Here is a 21452-nt window from a genome sequence, read left to right as displayed (position 1 = left end):
CTATTTCTAATTGTATTGTTTGGCCGAAATCTCCAATAAGAACAGGTAAAAGACAAACAACTCAAATACCTTTTAATATCGCTGGGAAGCAATGAAAGAAAACTTATATGGATAATATTAAATAAGGAAAAAAAAATCTCGATGAACAAGAATGAAAAATGAAGCGCGCTTTTAATAAAGAAAAGAAATTAAAGACTACGTCCGCCGAATAACACAGTATATAAAAAACAAACCGTCAACAAGTTATTCATCAAGTAAAAAAAAAAATTCAAGACAATTTTGTAATAGGAAGAGCGTTGGTATCTTCATCTGATTCAGATTGAGCTAATAGCTAATTGTCTTCTTGTTATATTATGTTTCGTAATTATAAAAAAATGCCAGGTCTTTTATTTTTTCCATATTCACGAAATGTAAAGGTGCCAATAACTGACGAATTTGCTGTGCCAATTAATAACTAGGGGTGCCAATAGATGTCTGAAATTGTACATTTTCGATTATCTTTCTTTATTTTTAAAGATCTTCTGAATTTGTTTCTGTAACAAAAAATTGTTTGCATAAAAATGACTATTGCTTAATATATAAATAAATATTGCCTCAATCAATACGCTTAAAGTGTCAATCATTGGGGGTTTAACCCTTGTAAGAATTTTAGTAAAATACTATATCAGTTTGATTTCCAGTCAATTTGTTTTCCTGCAAAACTAACTTGACTTACTGCTTGCTGTCTTACTCGGAGCAGTCAGTACATTAAAAATACAAAGAAAACAGCAGGTAGTTTAAAAATATGTTTAATTTGAATTTGTTTTGAGTTTTGAACGTGTAAGTACGTTTACAAAATAACACTTAAATTAAAGAAGTTAATTTTTTTTTTAAAAATAATTGTATTATAATAATGAAATAATGCGGATGTTCTGTCCTGTGGAATTTTCCACATAATGAGATCGAAAGATTATTAAAATTTACACCCAAGTTGTGAATGTACTGTCTTTCAAGACCGCCTTTGCATCGTAAAATGCTTTAACGAGTGGGCTCTCAGTCTTGGTTACATCATTGAGGTAGTGTTCTGCAACATAAATACATAAAATTTTAGTTTATTTTGTCAAAAGTCTGGGAACCTACAGGGCTTATGACCTGTCATTGGCTGGTTTCAGTGGCCACTTTACACACTGTGTAACATTCACCATTCTGCTCATTTTTGAACATTTATATTCCTTCAATTCTTCAATCTGTTGATATTTGTGAAGTTAGAGAGCTGAAACCTTTATTTTATTGAGATTCATGTAATTGAATTATTTCACCTACATACTAGGTAACGCCTGAAAATCTTATTTTTTCCATTTCTATACTTCTTCATCTCTGTTGTAATTATGATAATATTAACAGCTCCCCGGGGAGTTGAATCCAGTCCTAGTCTACAAAAATTTGGACAGACTCAAAATATTGTTGATAATTTATTTATTTACTTAAATATATTTGTAAAAAACATTTTCCAAGCACTAACAACTACATTCTAAGAATTAAAATATAATGACAGGATATGTACGCGCGGCAGTATCGTCTTCGCTACTTATTTTTCTTTGATCTATACTTGCGTCCGTCTCAAACCGCGCAGATAAACTGAACAGGTCGATTTAAGTTTTTAAACCCCGTTTAGTTTGATTTCCTACCGCGCGGTTAGTGGTTCCGACATACGCATTGCGCGTCTCTTTTCAAAGTGTCATATAGATGACAGACATATTCACCATAGAGTGAATTATTGTTTTATACCCTGGACTTGAGGTGTTTATTTTACCATGAATCTCTTGTATTTATTATGTCGTAAAGGACTGGGTAATAGTTCCATGCTTAAGTAGTAAGATTCTAGACTAGTTCAATGTTTTTGTCGGCAGAATGTCACATATGATTCAATTTATTGATTAAGAAAAATCTTAAAAGGTTTAAATCATTGTAAAGGTATCAAAGCATTTCTTTTTGGACTACTGTCAGTAATATTTTTTTTTGGTTTATAACGAGCTTCAGTCAAGAAGTTTTCTTCGAGAGTTACCGATGAAAAGTCAGACGGGACAGAACAAGCAAGGGGTGTGCGTGTAATAGATAAATGCGTTTAGTCTGTGACATTGTATTAGTGAGCCTCCAAGACGACGATAGAAGGTTGTAATAGTAATAGGCGAGCCTTAAATGTGAGTGTGCATTTACCCTGTGGTTTAGGGCTGAGGTGTATTTTAAGATTGCACTTTTTTGCTATCATTGTATTATCGTGTGACATTGCAGAATTTTAAGAAATGGTGTTGTTTTTCTTTTTGGAACGGCGAGACTTTCCGTTTCCCCAGGGTACGCTGGGATACGGCGGTTTAGAGCGGCGGCTTCTAACCTGGGAGACGCACCTCAGGGGGGTTGGCGGATTATTGCCAGGGAGGCACTGAGATTTTTTAATGAAATATTTTTATACCATAATATCAACAAATAAATCAAATTTCAACATGAATTTTTGGAAGTGTTTCGAATATGTCCAAATGTTTGCAGACAGGCTGGATTTCCTCCCTAGAGTTATTGAGATCTTAATTTATTGCAGTAGAAAGGGAAAGCTCTTCAGCTATTTTACTTCACAAAAGTCAACAGATGGAAGAGTTGATCTGATGTGGATGTTTAAACATAGGCAGAATGGTGAATGTTACACAGTGTGTAAAGTGGCCACATAAACCAGCCAATGACGGGTTATAAGCCCTGTAAATGCCTAGACTTCCGTATTCTGTTCTCAAAAATGTTTTCCCTCTCTGTTGCAACAAATTTAGATGAAATTTTTTTTTTTTTTTTTTAACATTTTAGTACATATTATGTATACTGTATATTCCTATTAAAAAAAACATATTGGTCAATTATTATATAAAAAGTGTCTATATTAATGTATCTATTAAAAAAACAGTAAGGAGGTGTAGATTTTTTTTATTTCAGGGAGGCCCAGTAGCAGTAGTAGTAAGGTTGGAAACCGCTGGTTTAGAGGCGAGAAAGAATGTGTATTTGACTACACATTTTTATCAAATGTTGCGTGGTGTGGTCGATATTCCTGAGATTATGAGCATTGGTTCGAATGTTCCTGATAATTAAGGTACCCAAGACAGCGTCAGCATAGATTGCTTCACGTTCCAATATACAGGACCAACCTGCCGACGGTTATGCCTGTCGGAAGGACTACCGCTATGTTGAACAATATCGCTCTGGATGTTGATCTATTCTATGTTTCCGAGGGGGTTTCCCGGAGCAGGATTCACCTACTACTTTGACTAGTCTCCGTTATGTATTTATTAATTTTTATGTACCTATATTTTTACTGTAAGTATTATTTATGAAATAAAAACTGAAATTGAAAATAAGAAGTCGTACCCAGTAAATGGCCTGTTGATTTGTTTTAATGTTATAAATGGGAGATTTACATCCCTACAATTTATGCAAATACAAGGGTTGATTGATACGCTCTACACCTGACGTATTTCGGAGTGGATGAGAAAAAGTTTTTGAAATTGTTTTTGACATACCCTGGACTCGTACGCACTTCTCCTATCGATGCTCCAACATTTTTATAGCTTCCTGGTAGAACATTTGTCCGACCGCTCATCTACCTAATAGCCGGTAATCACTGAAGGCTGCACCGGAAATACAAACCCACCTTCAAGGATAGCAGCCATTGACACTAGCACTTTATGTTCTGGAGCATTGTCCAGCATAATAGCACCTTGCAGCGTTTCGTGGTCAGCGGCTGTACTTTACATGCAGGCATATTAATTAGGCTACATAACGCATACACTTTAGCTCGACTAGTCAACTCGAAGCGGGTCAAGGGTAGAGCATTACAATCAACCTTCATAATTCAAGTTGAATAAAACAAATAACTCAATGCCACAAAGTGGAGAACCGAGTTATGTAAACCGAGAGTTCTCTCTTTGTTATTGGCCGCTGTACAGACAGCAACATTCGCCATTTAGCCCAGGCCCGGGCGATCTGCGGCCCGCAGGCTATAATCGTATTTCAAAAAAAGGATATTTTTCTTGCTTTTTAAACATAAAAAATAATTTTTTAATATTGTAGAATTTATTGAAGTACAAACGTAGATCCTATATAGCGAGCGGTTACAGATAGAGGATGAATTAAGGCTACGTAAAATGATACACCACGGTGATATGAAGTGTTGGTGTTATTATATGGGGCCATTATTATGCCCTTTCGTTGGGAATAAAAATACTGAACAATTTACTGAGTCCGTTAAACTACAAAATTAGCACCTGAAATTCAAAAAAAGTTGGAAGATGCAAACTCGCTCCTATCTTCCCATTAAATGGTTGGATATTAATATCTAATACCATAAATAAACAGTATTTTACTTGCGGCCCGCCATTCATTTTTGATTCCTGATATGGCCCTTCATTAGAAAATTTTGCCCTGGTCTAATTTAGCCTACGTATGAACATTCATATATCTTCAATTCATTTATTAATTTGTGAGATTTCCCACATCATGAGAATCTCACCCACATCGATAAAGGTTTCACCTCTTTAACTTCACAGAAATTAGACAAATTAAAAAAAACAATGTTCAAACATAGACAAAATGATGAATAAGCCTCGCAAATGCCTAGACTTACATATTTACTTCTCTCAAATGTTCTTCATATGTTATAATATGTAAATCTTAATAACTCCCTAGGCGGTGAAATCTAGTATTTGTCTACAAACATCTGGACAAACTCAAAATATTTTTTCATCCAAAGCGTCTGCGACCTGTTTATCATTGTAACCGAAACTAATTGTGAGAATTTCGGGGACTCGTTCAGAGAACTCGGTTGTCATTTCGTAGTATATTAATCTTTCGGTGAAATTTATTACCCTTTTTGAAAACACAAATGTTTCTTATATCTGCCCACGCATAGAGGGCTTCGCCGAAAAAGAGAACAGCGTAGTGGTGAGCGGAGGGGCGCTTGCCCAGGACAGCCACAGTCACCCCGGGGAGCAATAGCAGCGCCGGCCACCACACGCTGTGTCGCATCTTGTGCCACACGATACTCCCGTACGGAATAAGGCAGCCAGTGGCGCACTGGGGGCAAGGCACATCTACAAAACAAGGATGACTCGGTTACTCCGACATATTAGACAATATGGGATTGCCTGAACTATTATCTCTCATCAACTTCAGGGTGCCTGGAAGAATGACTAGACAGGTGCGACCGTTTTGTAGCAACATTTCACGGACAGTGTATACTTGTAATGTCGTATTAAATAGACTTCATGAAATCAGCAATAGTTATTCCTACGTATCTGATATATTTAGTGTAGGGTATTGTTCCCATAGAACAAACCTTTTGAACTTTTTCAAAGATGGTGAAAGGTAATTATATTTATTTATTCATGCATTTTATAATATATATATATATATATCTACACAGTTTTTTTTGTTCACTTTGCCTAGCTGTTTGAAACAGTACTTATGATTTTCTTGTTGTTTTACTGTAGAACGTTTTTTTATTTAAACTTTCTACTGAATATGCTGTATAATTTTTAGGTTAATTTTTTAAATATAAATCTTGCATAATTTTTGGTTTAATTTTTTTTTTATAAATCTTGGGTATTAGGAAATTCATGTTTTTTTTTTCAATATATATTAAGCCAAATATGTTATATTATAAATGTTTGTAAAAGGCAGATTTGTCGTTAATATTTATAAAAAATAAAAATAATTAAAAAAATATACACGTCTTCTAAGTAAAGTATCATATCACAGGTTGACAGGTAGAACTCACTCTACCAAAACATGATTCTCATTTTATAATAGTGCTTTATTTATAACTCATTAATAATGTCCTAGGAATTTGGGTAAATTGTAAGAATGCAAATATTTCTTTAAAAAATACAAATGAAGTACAGAGTTATGGTAGTGAGTTAATGTCAGTAAGTTTTGTATTTTTCAACAATCTCTCGCATGAAAATATTACCACTATGCGATCCGAAACAGCTATATAATTCATCGGGTTTCTGACACAAGTTGGTAACTACAAATTTTCTAAAGATGAGATTTCTTTGCAACTGGCAACAAATAATCTTTGCTACGATTTGGCTAACTTAGAATTTATTTAATGATTAGGTCACAATTTCGTTTCGTAAGTTCGTTCGTTTCTCATATATCCATCTCACTCTAATGCAATTGAAATCATATTTTGCTCTTCCCGCTCATACGATACAAATGAATTTACAAAATGAATTAGTTACAAAGTAAGGCCCCAGGTTCAAAGAAATATTTCAGCGTAAAACCATCTATTAATATTTTTTTCTTCACGACGTTGCTAGGAATCAAACCCGGGATATTTAACTTTTAAGGATTTTTACTTGAGTAGCCATCGAGCAGAAAACACTTCTCTGAATTCTTATTCCTTTTTAACATACGAAATTGTATTTACTCCGCCCAGGCACAGAAAAGTATTCATATTATAGTTTATCCCTTTTTTTTTTTCAAGAAAACTAATTTGAAACTGATAAAAAAACAATCAATCATCTTGTAAAAAGCCATAATAAAAATGTGTACTATTAATACAAATAAAACATTGACAAAAGTACAATTAATATTTTATAATGCGGTGCATTTTCTTTTCTTAAATATTGTCATTAGTCTAATACGAATGTTACATGCATGAAAAAAAAACTATTTTATAATCCATTTTGAGTTTATTCGACTTTTTCTATGTAACTGGCCCTCATTGCGCTTCTTGTAGTGCAATGTATAACATTTAAAAAAGGGTATATAAAATTGTAAACATACCCTCGTTCGATGTGCAGGCTTCATGGTAGGAAGCGGAACAGTTTTTACATTGAACAAGTGATTTTTTCTTCCCACACTTCAAGCACCAAGAAATGTTCATCTTGAGGTTCTTCCTATTTCCCTTCTGAAAAACAAGGTTTTAAATATAATAACAAAAAAGTGACAACCCATAAGTCTGCTAAACAACGAGTTGCACTCGCCCTTCAGTGGTTTATAACATTTTCAAAAAATAAAACAAATTATATGACCTGTTATTGTTTAGTTGCGTACACTAGTTACCAGTTTTACGAAAATTGGTTTTATTTTTAAGGAAGTGAAACTATTCATTTATATACACTTCATGGTGCTTGTATAGTGGTTTGCGCGTATGATATTATGAATAAGGTCTCGGTTTGATTAAATTTATGGTTTTAAGGCGGTCCATCCAGCCAAACACAATTTCGTTTTTGGATAAGACGGTGGTGAGTTTTAAAAAGAGACAGCAATATATTGGTCAGTGCGCACGGCTGAGTCAAGCTGGGATAAAATAAAATACAGTATGCCCGCTAAGTACCCGCAAAAAAGAGATTGTTTTACCTGCATGGTCATGAATTTGAAAATGAGCTCCAATAGATACTTTTGAAATCTGTAATTACTTTTGTAATATTAATATGTATTATGTTGCAGTTTGGACTCACGGCTCAATTTATTTATTATGTTTGGAATATAAATATGTACTTACCTATCATTAATTTTCGTATAAAATATTTTTTTTACATCGTTTATGGAATATTATTTATTCCTTAGTCTTAATCAGTGTGGTGGATATGATTAAATAAATAAGTAAATAAAAAAACTCATTTTATCATCAATAAATATTTTATTATTTATCCCGGTAACATATCCAATTACATTAACAAATATATTATAGTTAATAAAAAAGCAAAAAGAAATTTAAAAAATACCATTTAATTATAAATAAAAGCACACATATTTTATCTAATACTTAACATATTTTTTGTTGAAACTATACTTTATTCATTTACAACATAATATAAATAAAATATAATATACTTGTTTTGTCTTTTAAAAATACATAAGAATAATAATGTGTTTATTAATGTCATAACACTGAAATTTGCTAGATAAATAAAAACAGAAAAATTACACAGGTTTAGATTATAAACTACTTTTTACTACTACCTTCCCTTATCCACATCCATTGATACATAGGGCACTGCATTGGTACACCAAATGCAGTGTATCTTTATCATTTTATTACATGAGCAACTAACAGTACACACGACACTAAAATCGGAAATATTATATGTTTATATGATTATATTCAAATTTTATTTACATAATTGAGTTTTCTAAGAAAAGAACCCGTAATGAGGAACGCGATTAATTGTGATTTTTATTTTAATATGTATTTTTAATCACCAAAAAATCAGAGTTAGACTCAAATAAATATGTAGTTCCAAGAATCAACAGTGCTTATAACAGTACTAAGTGATAATTTCCCAAGTAGGTATATAAATTAAAGAATTTCTTTATTTGTTTGGTAATATTATATCTAAAAAATTAAAATAAGCACTATATCAAAAATGCAAATCTGAGATAAACTTTGTCGAACAAAATTAAGAAAAGTCTTTTATGATGGTTCGCTCATGCGGAACAAATGAATGATGGATGTAGAAGTCAATGAAGGTCGAGGAAGACGTAGGATGATCAAGTACAATAAATATTTGAGTTGTCTCATGTCGAAAATAATCGGCGTGCGCGCATTAGAAGATGCATGAATGTGAAGGAAGCATGCTACGTGTGCCAGGACAGAGTGGTATACTCTCTGCCTACCCCTTTGGAGAAATAGCGTGATGGTTAGTTATAGAGCATTGCATAAATATAATATGAGTACACTTGGATTTATTATTATTTATTTTATTTAGTTCTATGATTAACATAGTCTAATATATATTTACAACACAATATTTACATCTATACTTATTCTAACATTATTTATCACTATTATACATTTAATATCCTAATTTATAATATTCACTGTTTCATATGTACATTTTCATTATTTACATTCACTATTTACACTATGTATTACCTAATATATTTCACATATATACTTTTTACTTTTAATTTTAAATATATTTACATTAATTTCATTTTTTATGCTTTCTGGCATTTCCTCAAATAATTGTATTCCCTTGTACATAAGGCAGTTCTGGGACATTGCTTTTGATTTCTTTTCCAGTCTTATATTTTTAGATCCTCTTGTTGCATAGTTATGAAAGAGCTCATTATTGTGTCGCTATAAATTGTGTCTCTGTCCTTAACAAATGTATGTATAATGTAATTAATAAATAAATTATTTTTTAGTTTATTTTGAAAATATCTCGGAACTATTCCTTTGAGTACAACAAGTGCTTGAAAGTGGACATGAAAAGTCACAGTATGAAGTCACATTAATTGGCGTTCATGCTCATGCACCTCGTCTTCTCATGAAGGTATGAACATGGAGGAAAAGGATAAGTATGCCAGGATAGATTGGTGTGGCGTTCTATCCTCTCTACCTACCTCTTCAGGGAAATGCCATCATGGTTAGTTACTAGTTAGTTAGTTATAATTGATTATATTATGTTTCATTTTTAATTTATGACAATACATACCGATGAATGAAGAGTATTGCAATTGTAATTTTCTGCACTATCAGCTTCATTTTAACAACTGAAAACAATATGTTAGTCTGTAGAACATCCTTGAGCAGCCAATTCCCTTTTTCTAAAACACATTTATTGTTTATGTAGGTAGAGGTATATAAATTTTATTTTAAAATAACATCAAGTATCCATTTTCATTGGATAATTCAAGGCCTCAGAAAACAAATTAATCGGTTGGTAAAGTCGTTTCAGTTTCTATTAAGCTCTGCGCCTCACATATAATATGCTAAAGAATACTCAATTCCGAAACACACTGTAGTTATACATGCAAAAGTATACAAAAACACTTACCTTTTTATTTCTTTATTTATCTTATCAAATCTTTTCTTCTTGTTATGACATTTATGTTTTCTTGTAAAAGTTTTATGTTTAATTGTTTTGGAACTCATTTTTAATTCAAAAACTTCAGAAAAAAAATCACAGAAGAAACGTCTCGAAAAATTCGACACAGAACACACGTCCGTACTCGGCAAACGCCCGAGAAAACTGATACTAATCTGTACGTTTTGTACATGATTGATTCTCAATGAAAATACATGATTTTATAATATTAATTACAGCAGTATTTTAGCATTTTTTGAAAAATAAATAAAAAAAGGTGTGTTGTATGGAGAAATGTAAAAAAGAAACAATTGTTAAAGGTAATATGCATAAGAATGAGCGATTTAGTTTCAACAATTTAACTCGAAATGGACTCTGAAAGAATTGTATTTTATGAAAATAAGATACTTTTTTTCAAAAAACTAACTCATCACTTGGTTAAAATAATAATAGATCTTTCGATAACCATAATAAAAAACATTACAACATAATATCTAAATATTAAAATTTTGTGTTGAAAATGTTGAAAAAAACGAAACATGCACTTTTCCTTGCAATTTTTTAGTCAAATAATCCCATATTTGTGGTGATATACTCATGTGTCTGTATCAACTAATTTCTCGTTCCATCCCAACACAGAACTTTTAGTCCCATGGAGTTGGGACTTGTCTCAAATAATGTGTAATAAACTAATGTATGTAAATAAATAGGTGTTTGATCATCTGCACTGTTGTAAGATACATATTGTGGTCCCGTGGTAGTGTCACCGACTCACAGATCAGAGGCCCATGATATGAAACCTCCTCTACCACAATTTGATTTGCATTGAGTTATTATATAACATTTAACTCATTGAAAATTGTCCTAAATTTAAAATATAATAATATATATATATAAAAATAAATAAATAAAGTTTTACCTTACAAATCGCTGCAGTTAAAGAACACTTTTGACGTCTTTCAAGGAGAAAATTTTTTAAATTCCAATTGGCAATTTCCTTTTGCTTGTCAAAGAATATAGAGCAATTCGCGGTGCAGTTCACGACATTGGCATGATTGCCGAAGATGCATTTAGTATATCCCGGAGTTCCAAATTCTTCTATACGCTTTAGAACCATTGGTTTAATTTCCTCCATATCCTGGGTTTAAAAAAAATCCAAAAAATATTAATATTTCAATAATACATGCAATGTATATTTATTTATTTATACTTTGAGATTGTGTGTATTCTTTTTTTATACAGAATAATGTTCCCTCACTGGGGTGTCCCGTGCCGAGGGAAATATTTTACAAAATGTGAAACATGCCTAAGATTAGCTATTTAACCAAGTTAACATAATAATAACAATAAAAAAAAACGTAAATAACCTAATTACCATTAACATAATAAACAATAAAAAAAACTAAAAATAATCATAAAAAACATAACCAATTTATATAGACCAATAGAACAAATTTCATAAACAGTACACATATTTTACCTATTTGGCTTGATCCACTTATCGATCCGTGCGCAACCCACCTCCACTATCCACTTCCATAGTAAGGCTGGCAAGAAAGAAACTGGAGAGTAATATCGTTACTAGTGGACCGAAGGCATTCCATAGTTACATCCGCACGCAATTAGCATCGAAGGTGTGTGTACCACCAGCTTTAAGAGAGAACAACTTAGGTGACATTGTCACAGCTCATCGTGATGTGGCAAATATCTTTGCAAAGCAGTTTGAAAAATCTTATATCCGAGAACCAGACGGACCGATTCCAGGAATATTATCACCGAGAGTGCAAAACTTAATAGAAAATATTGAATTTACGCCAGAAATAATCCTTCAGGTACTAAAATCCTTTAAGGATACTACCTTTATGGGGCCAGATGAGATTTCAGCTATCCTCCTAAAGAGATGTTCCACAGAAATATGCAAGCAGCTTGCGTACATAATGACTCTCATTTCAAAATGGAAAACTGCCGCCAGACTGGAAAGAGGCCATTGTTACTTCCATCTGTAAAAAAGGGGACAAGCTTTCTGCTGTTAACTACAGACCCATAAGTCTTACAAGTATAGTCTGTAAGGCTATGGAGAAAATAATTGTCGATAACATTAGAGGAATCCTTTTGCATGAAAATGCTATCATAGAAGAGCAACATGGATTTGTGCTGAAATGATCAACAGTGACAAATCTCCTATCCTGTGTGGATACTTGGACTCGAGAGTGGACCGTCATCCTACAGATGTCATATATCTTGATTACGAGAAAGCTTTTGATCAAGTACCAATAAAGTGACTTGTGTCTAAATTGGAACATTTTGGTATACGTGGAAAACTCTTGGATTGGATCGAGGATTTCTTGAATAATAGAACATTTCGAGTGAGAGTTGGGGGGGATCTCTCAGACCCTCTCACAGTTCTGAGCGGAGTGCCTCAGGGATCAGTTGTTGGCCCGATTGCATTTGCAATCTACTTAACTGATTTGAGAGAACTAATTCGTACGCCCATATCTTTCTTTGCCAACCCAATAATAAGCCACCAGCAAATCCAAGGTGACCTTAATCAGATTTTTCGATGGACAAAAGAATGGCTCTTAACGCTAAACCTTGAGAAATGCACCGTCCTACACATTGGCACAAGAAATCCGAAAATAATATATACCGTGGATAGAAATCAAGTGCAAGCAGTAACGTCACAAAAAGATCTCAGAGTTGTTATTACTTGTGATCATGGGAATCGAATGAGTTACTAGTGAGGCAGGTTAATATGCTTAACCAAATCAATCATCAATGTAATGTGGAAATACAGTGGTGCCTCGCATAACGAACGCCTCGCACAGTGAACGCTGCACACAACGAACTTCCTTTTCGTTCATTTCACGATTCATACAACGAACTTCGCTTCACACAACGAACTTCGCTTCACACAACGAAGTCGCCCACTTCACACGATCACTGCCGATTTATTGCATCCTTCCGCGCAGGCAGTCGTTAGTCACTGAGCAGTACGCTTAACTTACGCACGTGTCGCAGCAATCGTTGAAGAGGATGTAGAGGAGCTTATTGAGGAACACAAAGAAGAGCTGACAACTGAAGAGCTCCAAACACTTCTGGCCCAACAACAGGACAATGCTCAAAGGGAAGCGTCATCTGATAACGAGGAGCAACAATCAAACAATCAACCAATTCCAACTGCTGACATCAAGAACATCCTGGTCAAATGGAAAGCAGTTCAGGAGTTTACCAATGCCCACTATCCGGATTCCGCTGAAGCAAACAGGATCAACGACCTGTACTCCGATACTCTTGTCCGTTATTTCCGGCAGATGTTGAAGAAAAGAGAGAAACAAACGACTTTGGACAGGTTTTTCACTGCACCATCGGCCAAAAAGCGGAAAATGGATGAAGATGTGCAAGATTCGATTATTTCTTAAAATTAAAAAATGTGTGTTTTTTTCATTATGTTTTTAGATGTATCTAAATAAAAATAATAACAAAAAAATTATCTTTTTTTTTATGTCATCTTACCATATTTTATGCTACAGAACGAATTATTTTTTTTAACATGTATTGTTATGGGAAAACGCGTTTCACATAACGAACTTTTCGCATAACGAACTTGCTCCTGGAACGAATTAAGTTCGTTGTGTGAGGCACCACTGTACAAGTAGTACCCGAAGATAAATCCGAAAACCTGACGGAAATCATCTGCAAATTAGGCGCTACAGTGGCATATTCAATTAATGAAGAACAAATGTTGGCCTGTCACAATGTTCCTCAGATTAACAAGGAATCCAAAAGACAACAAATTATTAATTTACAACTACAGAGTATTCGTACCAGAGATGGACTTTTGACTGCTGTAAGAAATTTTAACAATGAGAACAAACTAAACGTGGAACATATTGGCTTAAACAATAAATTTCATATTTGAACATCTTACTAAGGAAAATGAAGAACTTCACGCTGCAACCCGGCACTCGGCTAGAGAGACGAGCTATCGTTTTACCTGGATCAGAAATGGTAAAATTTTTCTTCGGAAAGATGAAAATTCCAAAGTTATACATATTATAGAAAACTTATCAAAAACTTTTTAAATGTTTATTCAGTATTTATTTTTTTTCTTATTTCTTCGATCTTTAATTTTTTAAGCTTAAAAAACATTTTCTCCTGTATTTCTCTTTATTTTATAAAAATGCCAATTGTAACTTTTTGTAGCTATAACTTCTATTTCACAAATTTTATATGCATATTCTTTTGAATTTCTAGTTTTAAACTTATAAGTTTAAGAAACATATTCTCTTATATTTTTTGTATTTATTTTAAAAGTATAACGGACATGTCATTTTGTAGTTATAACCTTTATCATATAAGTCTAATAAGCATTTTTTTCGCATCTCTTGTCTCACTTTTATACGCCTGAAAAGCTTATCCTCTTTTACTTTAAACCTTTTTTCTTTTATAAATATTACAGACATACATTTTTGTAAACATAAGCTTTGTCTTATCTATTTTAAAAACATGTTATTTCTTTATATTTCTTATTTAAATTTGACTAATCTGAAAAATGTATTTTATTGTATTTCATAAATACTACAGACATATATTATTGTGGTGATAACCTTTACCTAACAACTTTTGAATGCATACTCTTTTTGTTTTCTTTATTTTAAATGATTTGAAAGTTTGATAAATGTTTTCAATTGTATTCTTAATCTTTATTTTATACGTACTATAGACATATTTTTTTATAGTTATAACCTTTGTCTCACAAATTTTAAGGACATACTCTTTTGTATTTCTTACCTTTACAATATAATAATGTATATAGGACATTTTTTATGGTTTTAAACCTCTTCTATGGGTCTTTGAAGACATAAGATTTTGTTATGTCTTTAACCATTGTTTTTTAAGTTTTAAATGCATGAGTTCTTCTATCTACTTTTACTTTTTGAATTTATATTGTATACTACTTACGATTATAACGGGTTTTAAAGCTGTCAAAAATACATTTATAAATTGCTTCTGGTATCTTTGTTATAAACGTAAAACATTACTTATTATATTTTTCAAAACCAAGGCAACGTTCTCAAAGTCGATCCACAAATTGCCAGCGCTAGTTGGACTGTATTTTACTTACTGAAGCACATCTAAATAGCAATTGTCAAGAATATTATAAAATGGATAATTATAATTGTGTCTCAACCCATAATCATATAAATAAAAATAGCAGAGTAGTGGTTTTTATTCACAATAATCATAATATTAAAAAGGTTCAGGAAATACAGTTACAACTTGCAAATTGTTTATTGATAACAATCAAAATAGGTAGTTTAAGTTTACAAATATTTGCAATATATCGCACACACAGTTCACAACCCATATAATTTATTCAGGAACTAAAACAAGTCATTTTCAATAACAAAGAATATCCTTCAATAATGATGGGTGATTTAAACATTAATATTGCTGATAACAACAGCAGCGAAATCAAAGAAGAATATCTTAATATGATGGCTGAACTAAGAATTATTTCATGCATGTAAAAATTTACAAGAGTAGTTCCGGGACAAACTCCTTTGTGTTTAGACCACATACGGACAAATTTCAAAAATATAGATAAAATGGAAACCGTTATATGGGAAACAAATATTACAGACCACTACACTGCTATTTTAATATATGACCAAAAATGTACTAGTCAGAAAAGGGATAATATTCTAATTATTAGTAAGATTGATATCGAAAAATTGCGCGTAAACATACAAAACGAAAACTGGTTATCCACGTTATCTTCTAATAATGCACACGATTGTGCGATGTCATTTAAAAAAACAGTAAAAAATCATATCGAAGCGGCTTTGACTCAATTCGTATTAAAAATAAAAGCAAAAATTTGACAAATAAAGCCATGGAATTGTGTCTATCCGCAAAAAAGATAATCTTTTTCGACTTTTTAAAATAAGGAGGATAAGGATAAGATAAGGAACCAAAATTAATAACTTTTACGATTTATTTTCTAAGGTTGGTGAAAATCTTGCAAAAAAATATTAATCCATATTTTTAAGAAGGATATCCTCGAAAACAGTGTAAATGAAGTAAAATTGGATTATTTTGATGAAATAGAAGATGAAATTAAAAAGCACATAAATAGTCTAAGAAACTCTGCTAGTCCAGGTTTTGATTATGTAACTGTCCCATTAATCAGAGCTTTGTGTCCTTTTATAAGTAAACCAATTACTCATATTGTAAATACAAGCTTGAGAAATAAAATTTTTACAAAAAATTATAAAAAAACAATAGTAATCCCAGTATATAAGAACGGAAATCACGAAGAACTTACCAACTATCGTCAAATTTCTCTTCTATCAAATATTGCTAAAGTTTTTGAAAAAGTAGTCAAAAAGCAACTGTTGATTTATTTAAAAGCAAATAACATACTTAACGGTAATCAGTATGGCTTTAGAGAAAATATAAGCACTCAATACGCCATGGCTAAATTAACGTCAATAATATACGATTCATTGGACAAGGGTAATAAGGTACTTGCTATATTTGTAGATATAAGAAAAGCTTTTTACAGTCATACTTCCCGAGAAAGTGATTGGTGCTAGTTCAGTTAATGTGTTCAAAAACCACCTAGATGCGCGCATCAATGTATAATTGTACTCGTACACTTGATTTACACGAACTCTTTGCGAAGACAATAGAGCGAGGGACTCGAGAGAGACATGAAAGATTAATGAAAAGCACATACTTACATGCGAAATTGAAAAGTTTTTTTGTAATAACTTTTAAATAAACTAGTCCTGACGGAACAGTAGAAGAATAAGTAGGATTTAAGACTAAATGACCACGAGGCGGGAAGCTGCTCAAAATGGCGCGGACTCGAAGTGCAAGAAGATTAAAAACTGAAATCAAATGAAAAATTAATTTTATTAGGTTGGTACTTGCTTAATTAACGGCTTTGTTTCAAATTTTGCATATAACGCGACTTACTATTGTTTATGGCATCAATGATGAACGATAAGCATAAAAATAATATTTTATCTTATTTTTTTTTATAACGTTATTTTTTACACCCAACAATAAATATGGAATATAACATAAATATCCTCGTTTAGAAAGACAATATATGTACATACGGGTACTTTTTACAGTTTTTCATGCTTGTTTTTAAGATCTAGATCGCAAAAAAATAGTAAAATGATATTGGAAAAATATAATTTAAATACAGCGTCAGAATTTCAAACTTGATATTTTTTAGCCATTAATGTTAAGCAGAAGTTTAGACATTAGAGGACGAAAGCACTGAAATCGGTCAAATAAACGAATGAAACTGATCAAATTATTTTTCATTTATAAGCTGTAGAAGTCAGATAATCATCTAATAAAAAAGAAGTTATAGTAAATTTCCAACTATTTCCGTACGCCAATGCGAGATGTTTACAAATATTCCGAAATTATAAATTACGGTGGCGGCTGCGGCAATCGGCAATATGACTCTGGATAAGAGATCCGACCGGGGCGCAGAGCCGCATCCGGTATAGAACCTGCGCTGAGGCCCAGACTGAAACCGCGGGTAGGCTGCGGGCCGAAAGTCGTATGCATCGGTTTTATTTATTTAAATCTTTAAGTACAAAATACAAGTACTTTGGCGGACCGGTCAAAAGAAGAATTGGAGAAAATGTATTTTAATTTATTTAAGATTTTCTAACTAAAAAACCTAAAAAGTTAAAATGTTTTTTAGTATATTTAGTAACCGTAGATAGTTAAACGATAGTTGATGAGATAATGTAAATTAAAATAATTTCAACCCGATTTATTAAAATTCCTACAACCAACAAAGTAGCTGCATGTCATATTATATTATTTAAAAAAAGTTTCCTTCAAAAATTAATATAAAGTTATTGCTGACGTAACGCCGCATATATTTTGTGCTCTCTCAAAACTATAGGCGTGTTCTTGTAAAATAATAAAATTGTGTAACACTGATAACAAAGTTTTATTTTCATAATAATTTATAATGAAATGGTACGAAGTGAATGCCGATTCAATAAGAAACATGAAACATATTCTAATTGACTTCTCTCATATGTGTTATATGGCATTATAAATGTTTTAATGTTTTTGAAGTCATTAGACGTTTGCAATAAAAAACCTAGCATTTTGTATGCCTTATTAATAATTCCATTAATGTGAATATCGAACACAAGCTTGGAATCTAAAACTATTCCTCATACCCGTATGCAGAGACAAACCTTAAGGTGAGGAAAGTACATTATATTGTCTTCACCTTCGGGTTATTTTCTGCATTTGAAATTAGAGTGTACTTTCCTCACCTTAAGTTTTGTCTCTGCATACGGGTATAAGTCTCTGATAACGTTATTTCTTGGAACCGTTTCAGTAATTAAAGTATTCTGAAAATTTAAAGGATTATGTTTACGCGAGAAAGATATACAAGTGCATTTATTAATGTTAAGGGTAAGATGGCTGATGCGGCAATGATCTGAGAGGCGGCTCAAATCAGATTGTAGAAGGTTGCAGTCCTCAATTGAATTTATTTTCATAAGTATTTTACTACCATCAGCAAAAAGTACATATTTGGCATGATGAAGGCATTCCTGAATGTCGTTAATAAATATATTAAATAGGTGTCCTAGAATTGATCCTTGTGGTACGCCAGATGTAACAGAAAAACAGTTGGATTTATATCCAGAAATTACGACAGCTTGTGATCTGTTATCAATGTTAGAACATATCCATCGATATAAATCACCACTTGTGCCAATTAGTTTAATTTTTAATCATAAAGTTTTATGATCAACTTTATCGAAGGCTTTACTAAAGTCTGTGTAGATTGAGTCAACTTGGAATCGGTTGTCCATATTTTTCAAAAGATAATTAGTTTAATAATCTATAATCTCTGATCGGTGGCACAGACTACAGATATCTGGTTTCGTCAGTCGCCTGATTTGCCCGTAGGCCGGTTGAAATGTCCAAAGCGGATTTTTAACTTATATTTTTTATTCATTTACTAATAAATATATTATTCATATTTACAAAAAAGTCAGTTGATTGCCCAGGTCGCTTAGGTAAGTATAAATACATTTAAAAAAAATTAAATGATTATCATTCATTGTAAGTAACTGTAATTTACTTTGACTGCAATTTTGTGTGGATGATACAATAATGAGGAAGTTCAGTGGTTTTTTATTAATTTTTTTTTGTAATAGACTATAAAACTAAGAGATTTAAAAAAAAAAAAAATGTATATCGTATTATCAGCGCTACGATTTTTTTTAAATTTTGTATTTCTGAAATAACTCCGCGTGTAACGTCAGGTTCATTTCCGCTTATTCTCATTCAGTTCTTCCCATTGGTCCAGAAGCGACAAGCAGACCGGAAATCTTCCATAGCTCTCAGATTATAGGTTGATTCACGGTGTCACAGTGTCACGTGATCAAGTCAGTGCTTCGAGAAAGTGCTATTTTGTAGGACCGGCACCGGCCGGCGTTCTACGATCTACATTCTACATACATTATCTCTGGCGCGACCCACAGACTACATTATCGCGCGACCGTTCGCAATTTCGCATATGGCGTTGTTTGTTGTTGTTGTTGTTGACTGTTATTGATATTTTGTGTTGTTTTACCGCATTTATATTAAATAAACAAAGTTATTTGTGTGATTTAAACAGTGAGGTTTACTTGGAAAATAAATTGGTAAGTAAATTTTGTATTTATATTGCGAATTTAAGGTTTAAATGAGTTCGAATTTTATTTGACGTTTCAAACATTCAACAGATTTCAATGAAACGTTCATACTTTGTAACCGATATAGCACTTTCTTCTTGTTTATATTTAATTTTCAAATGTGTTCATGTTACCCATAAGTACATATACACGTCTTTTATTCATAACGTTAGTTAATATTTTCAATAACATCAATGTTCCATATTTGAGGTTATTTGTCACGTGAATATGGCTTGCTTACGAGAGATGATTTTAATTTAAATTTCTGCTTGTTATCTTTATCCCTACCTAGTGGCGCATAATGTACTGTATTATATCGATACGGTGTAATCTCGGCCATTAATTACAAGAAGCCTTGCGATTCAGGGTAACATATTAAATTATTATAGTAAAAATGTACTGTTTATGTTAGATTGTCAAAGTAAAGCCCGTTTTATATTGGTCAGTAAATCGTAAAAGATCTTGTGCAGAATTTGGTCACATAAATATTGTGTCTAAAAATACACGAATTGGATGAAATCTGTGGTCAAATTCCATAAACGTAAAACACGTCCTATTTTTCAAACAATATTTGAGCCAATATCTGCGCGCGCATCCCACTATAATATTGTTAATTGTCATTTGTCAACTTCGATTTTAAACGCGTATTAAATTATTTCTTGTTGCTTGTGTAATTTTATTTATTTAATTTGAATGGAAACTAAGAAAGACTATTGTAAAATTAACAATTTATTTATTGAAAAAACAAAATAAGCATGTAGATATTTACGAGTACCTACATTATGTTTTTTTATGTTTTCTTGAATTGAATTATTTTCTAGATATGAATATAAATCAATGCTAGTGAGACAACAATTCGCGAAAATTGTAAAAAGGGGATTAATACCGGAGCATTCCTTTTGATTTTTTTAAACCATAATCTAAAAACGCTGTGCCAAATAATACTATTCATCATCTTTCCATATCTGATCCCTAGTTGGATCATATGGTGTCCATAAGGAGCCTCCGGACATTTCTGTCAGCTACCAAATTAGGTTCGCGTCCCGTAGTTCTCACTTGAACTGCCAAACTGAATTGATGTTATTAATTCAGATATAAATCTATTCATTAAAATACAAACAAAAGTACACGACATTTATGTTTGAATGCGTTTTATTTCAAAGGCAGTTGAAGAAGAAATCATACCAATAAATATTGTGCCGTACATACACAAATTGGATGAAATATGTGGTCAAATTAGAACACATCCTATTTTTCATACAATATTTGAGTCAATATCCCACCTGTCGCTGTTATATTGTTAACTGTCATCTGTCAAATAGGTGCGAAGGTTTTTACGGTCACCGTTATCTATATGTTTTTTTTTTGGTGATACCGTATTTACCCTGAAGATGGCTCCTGCAATGGTAGCTGAAATGTCGGAACAAATCCAACACACGCGTTATCACCCAAAAAAGGAACATATTGTCACCTGACAACTTTAATTCTCAAGGCCCATTAAATTATTTGTTGTTGCTTGTGTTATGTTTTTTATCCAATGCACAAATTGAAAAAAAACTAACAAAGAACAAATCAACGATTTATTTATGAAAAAACTTAATAAATAAGTAGAGAGATAAAGTACATAAAGTTTTTTTGTATGTTTTTTTTTTTTTTTTTTTAGAGATATTAACCAAAACTAATGAAATAATAATTCATTAGTGACTCTTTTTGAAAAGATTAATTTTAAACACGCATTTCTTTTCAAATTTTAAAACCGTGATTTAAAAACGCTGTGCTAAATAATGTTATTCATCATCATTCTACTGCTCCCTTTTTGGATCACATGGTGTCCACAAAAAGCCTCTATACATCTCTCTGTCAGCTGCCAGTTCCTGCA

At 32.2% G+C, this 21452-nt stretch overlaps 1 protein-coding gene across 1 annotated transcript; it reads right to left on the bottom strand.

Moving 5' to 3' along the window:
• Nucleotides 1-811: 811 nt before the first annotated feature.
• On the bottom strand, nt 812-16700 carry LOC148276485 (nuclear receptor binding SET domain protein-like). Its single transcript, XM_088234177.1, has 5 exons — nt 16580-16700; nt 10753-10971; nt 6802-6925; nt 4878-5102; nt 812-1063 (listed from the first exon to the last, which is right to left on the bottom strand). Exons 2-5 carry the CDS (start codon nt 10966-10968, stop codon nt 960-962), a joined length of 669 nt encoding a protein of 222 aa, XP_088090303.1. The 5' UTR covers nt 10969-10971; nt 16580-16700; the 3' UTR covers nt 812-959.
• Nucleotides 16701-21452: the final 4752 nt, after the last annotated feature.

The sequence above is a fragment of the Micrasema longulum genome, unplaced genomic scaffold (genome assembly GCF_059751315.1).
Source record: "Micrasema longulum isolate JH-2025_06_02 unplaced genomic scaffold, ASM5975131v1 h1tg001211l, whole genome shotgun sequence".
NCBI classification, from domain to species: domain Eukaryota; kingdom Metazoa; phylum Arthropoda; class Insecta; order Trichoptera; family Brachycentridae; genus Micrasema; species Micrasema longulum.
This window is presented reverse-complemented; position numbering and strand designations above follow the sequence as displayed.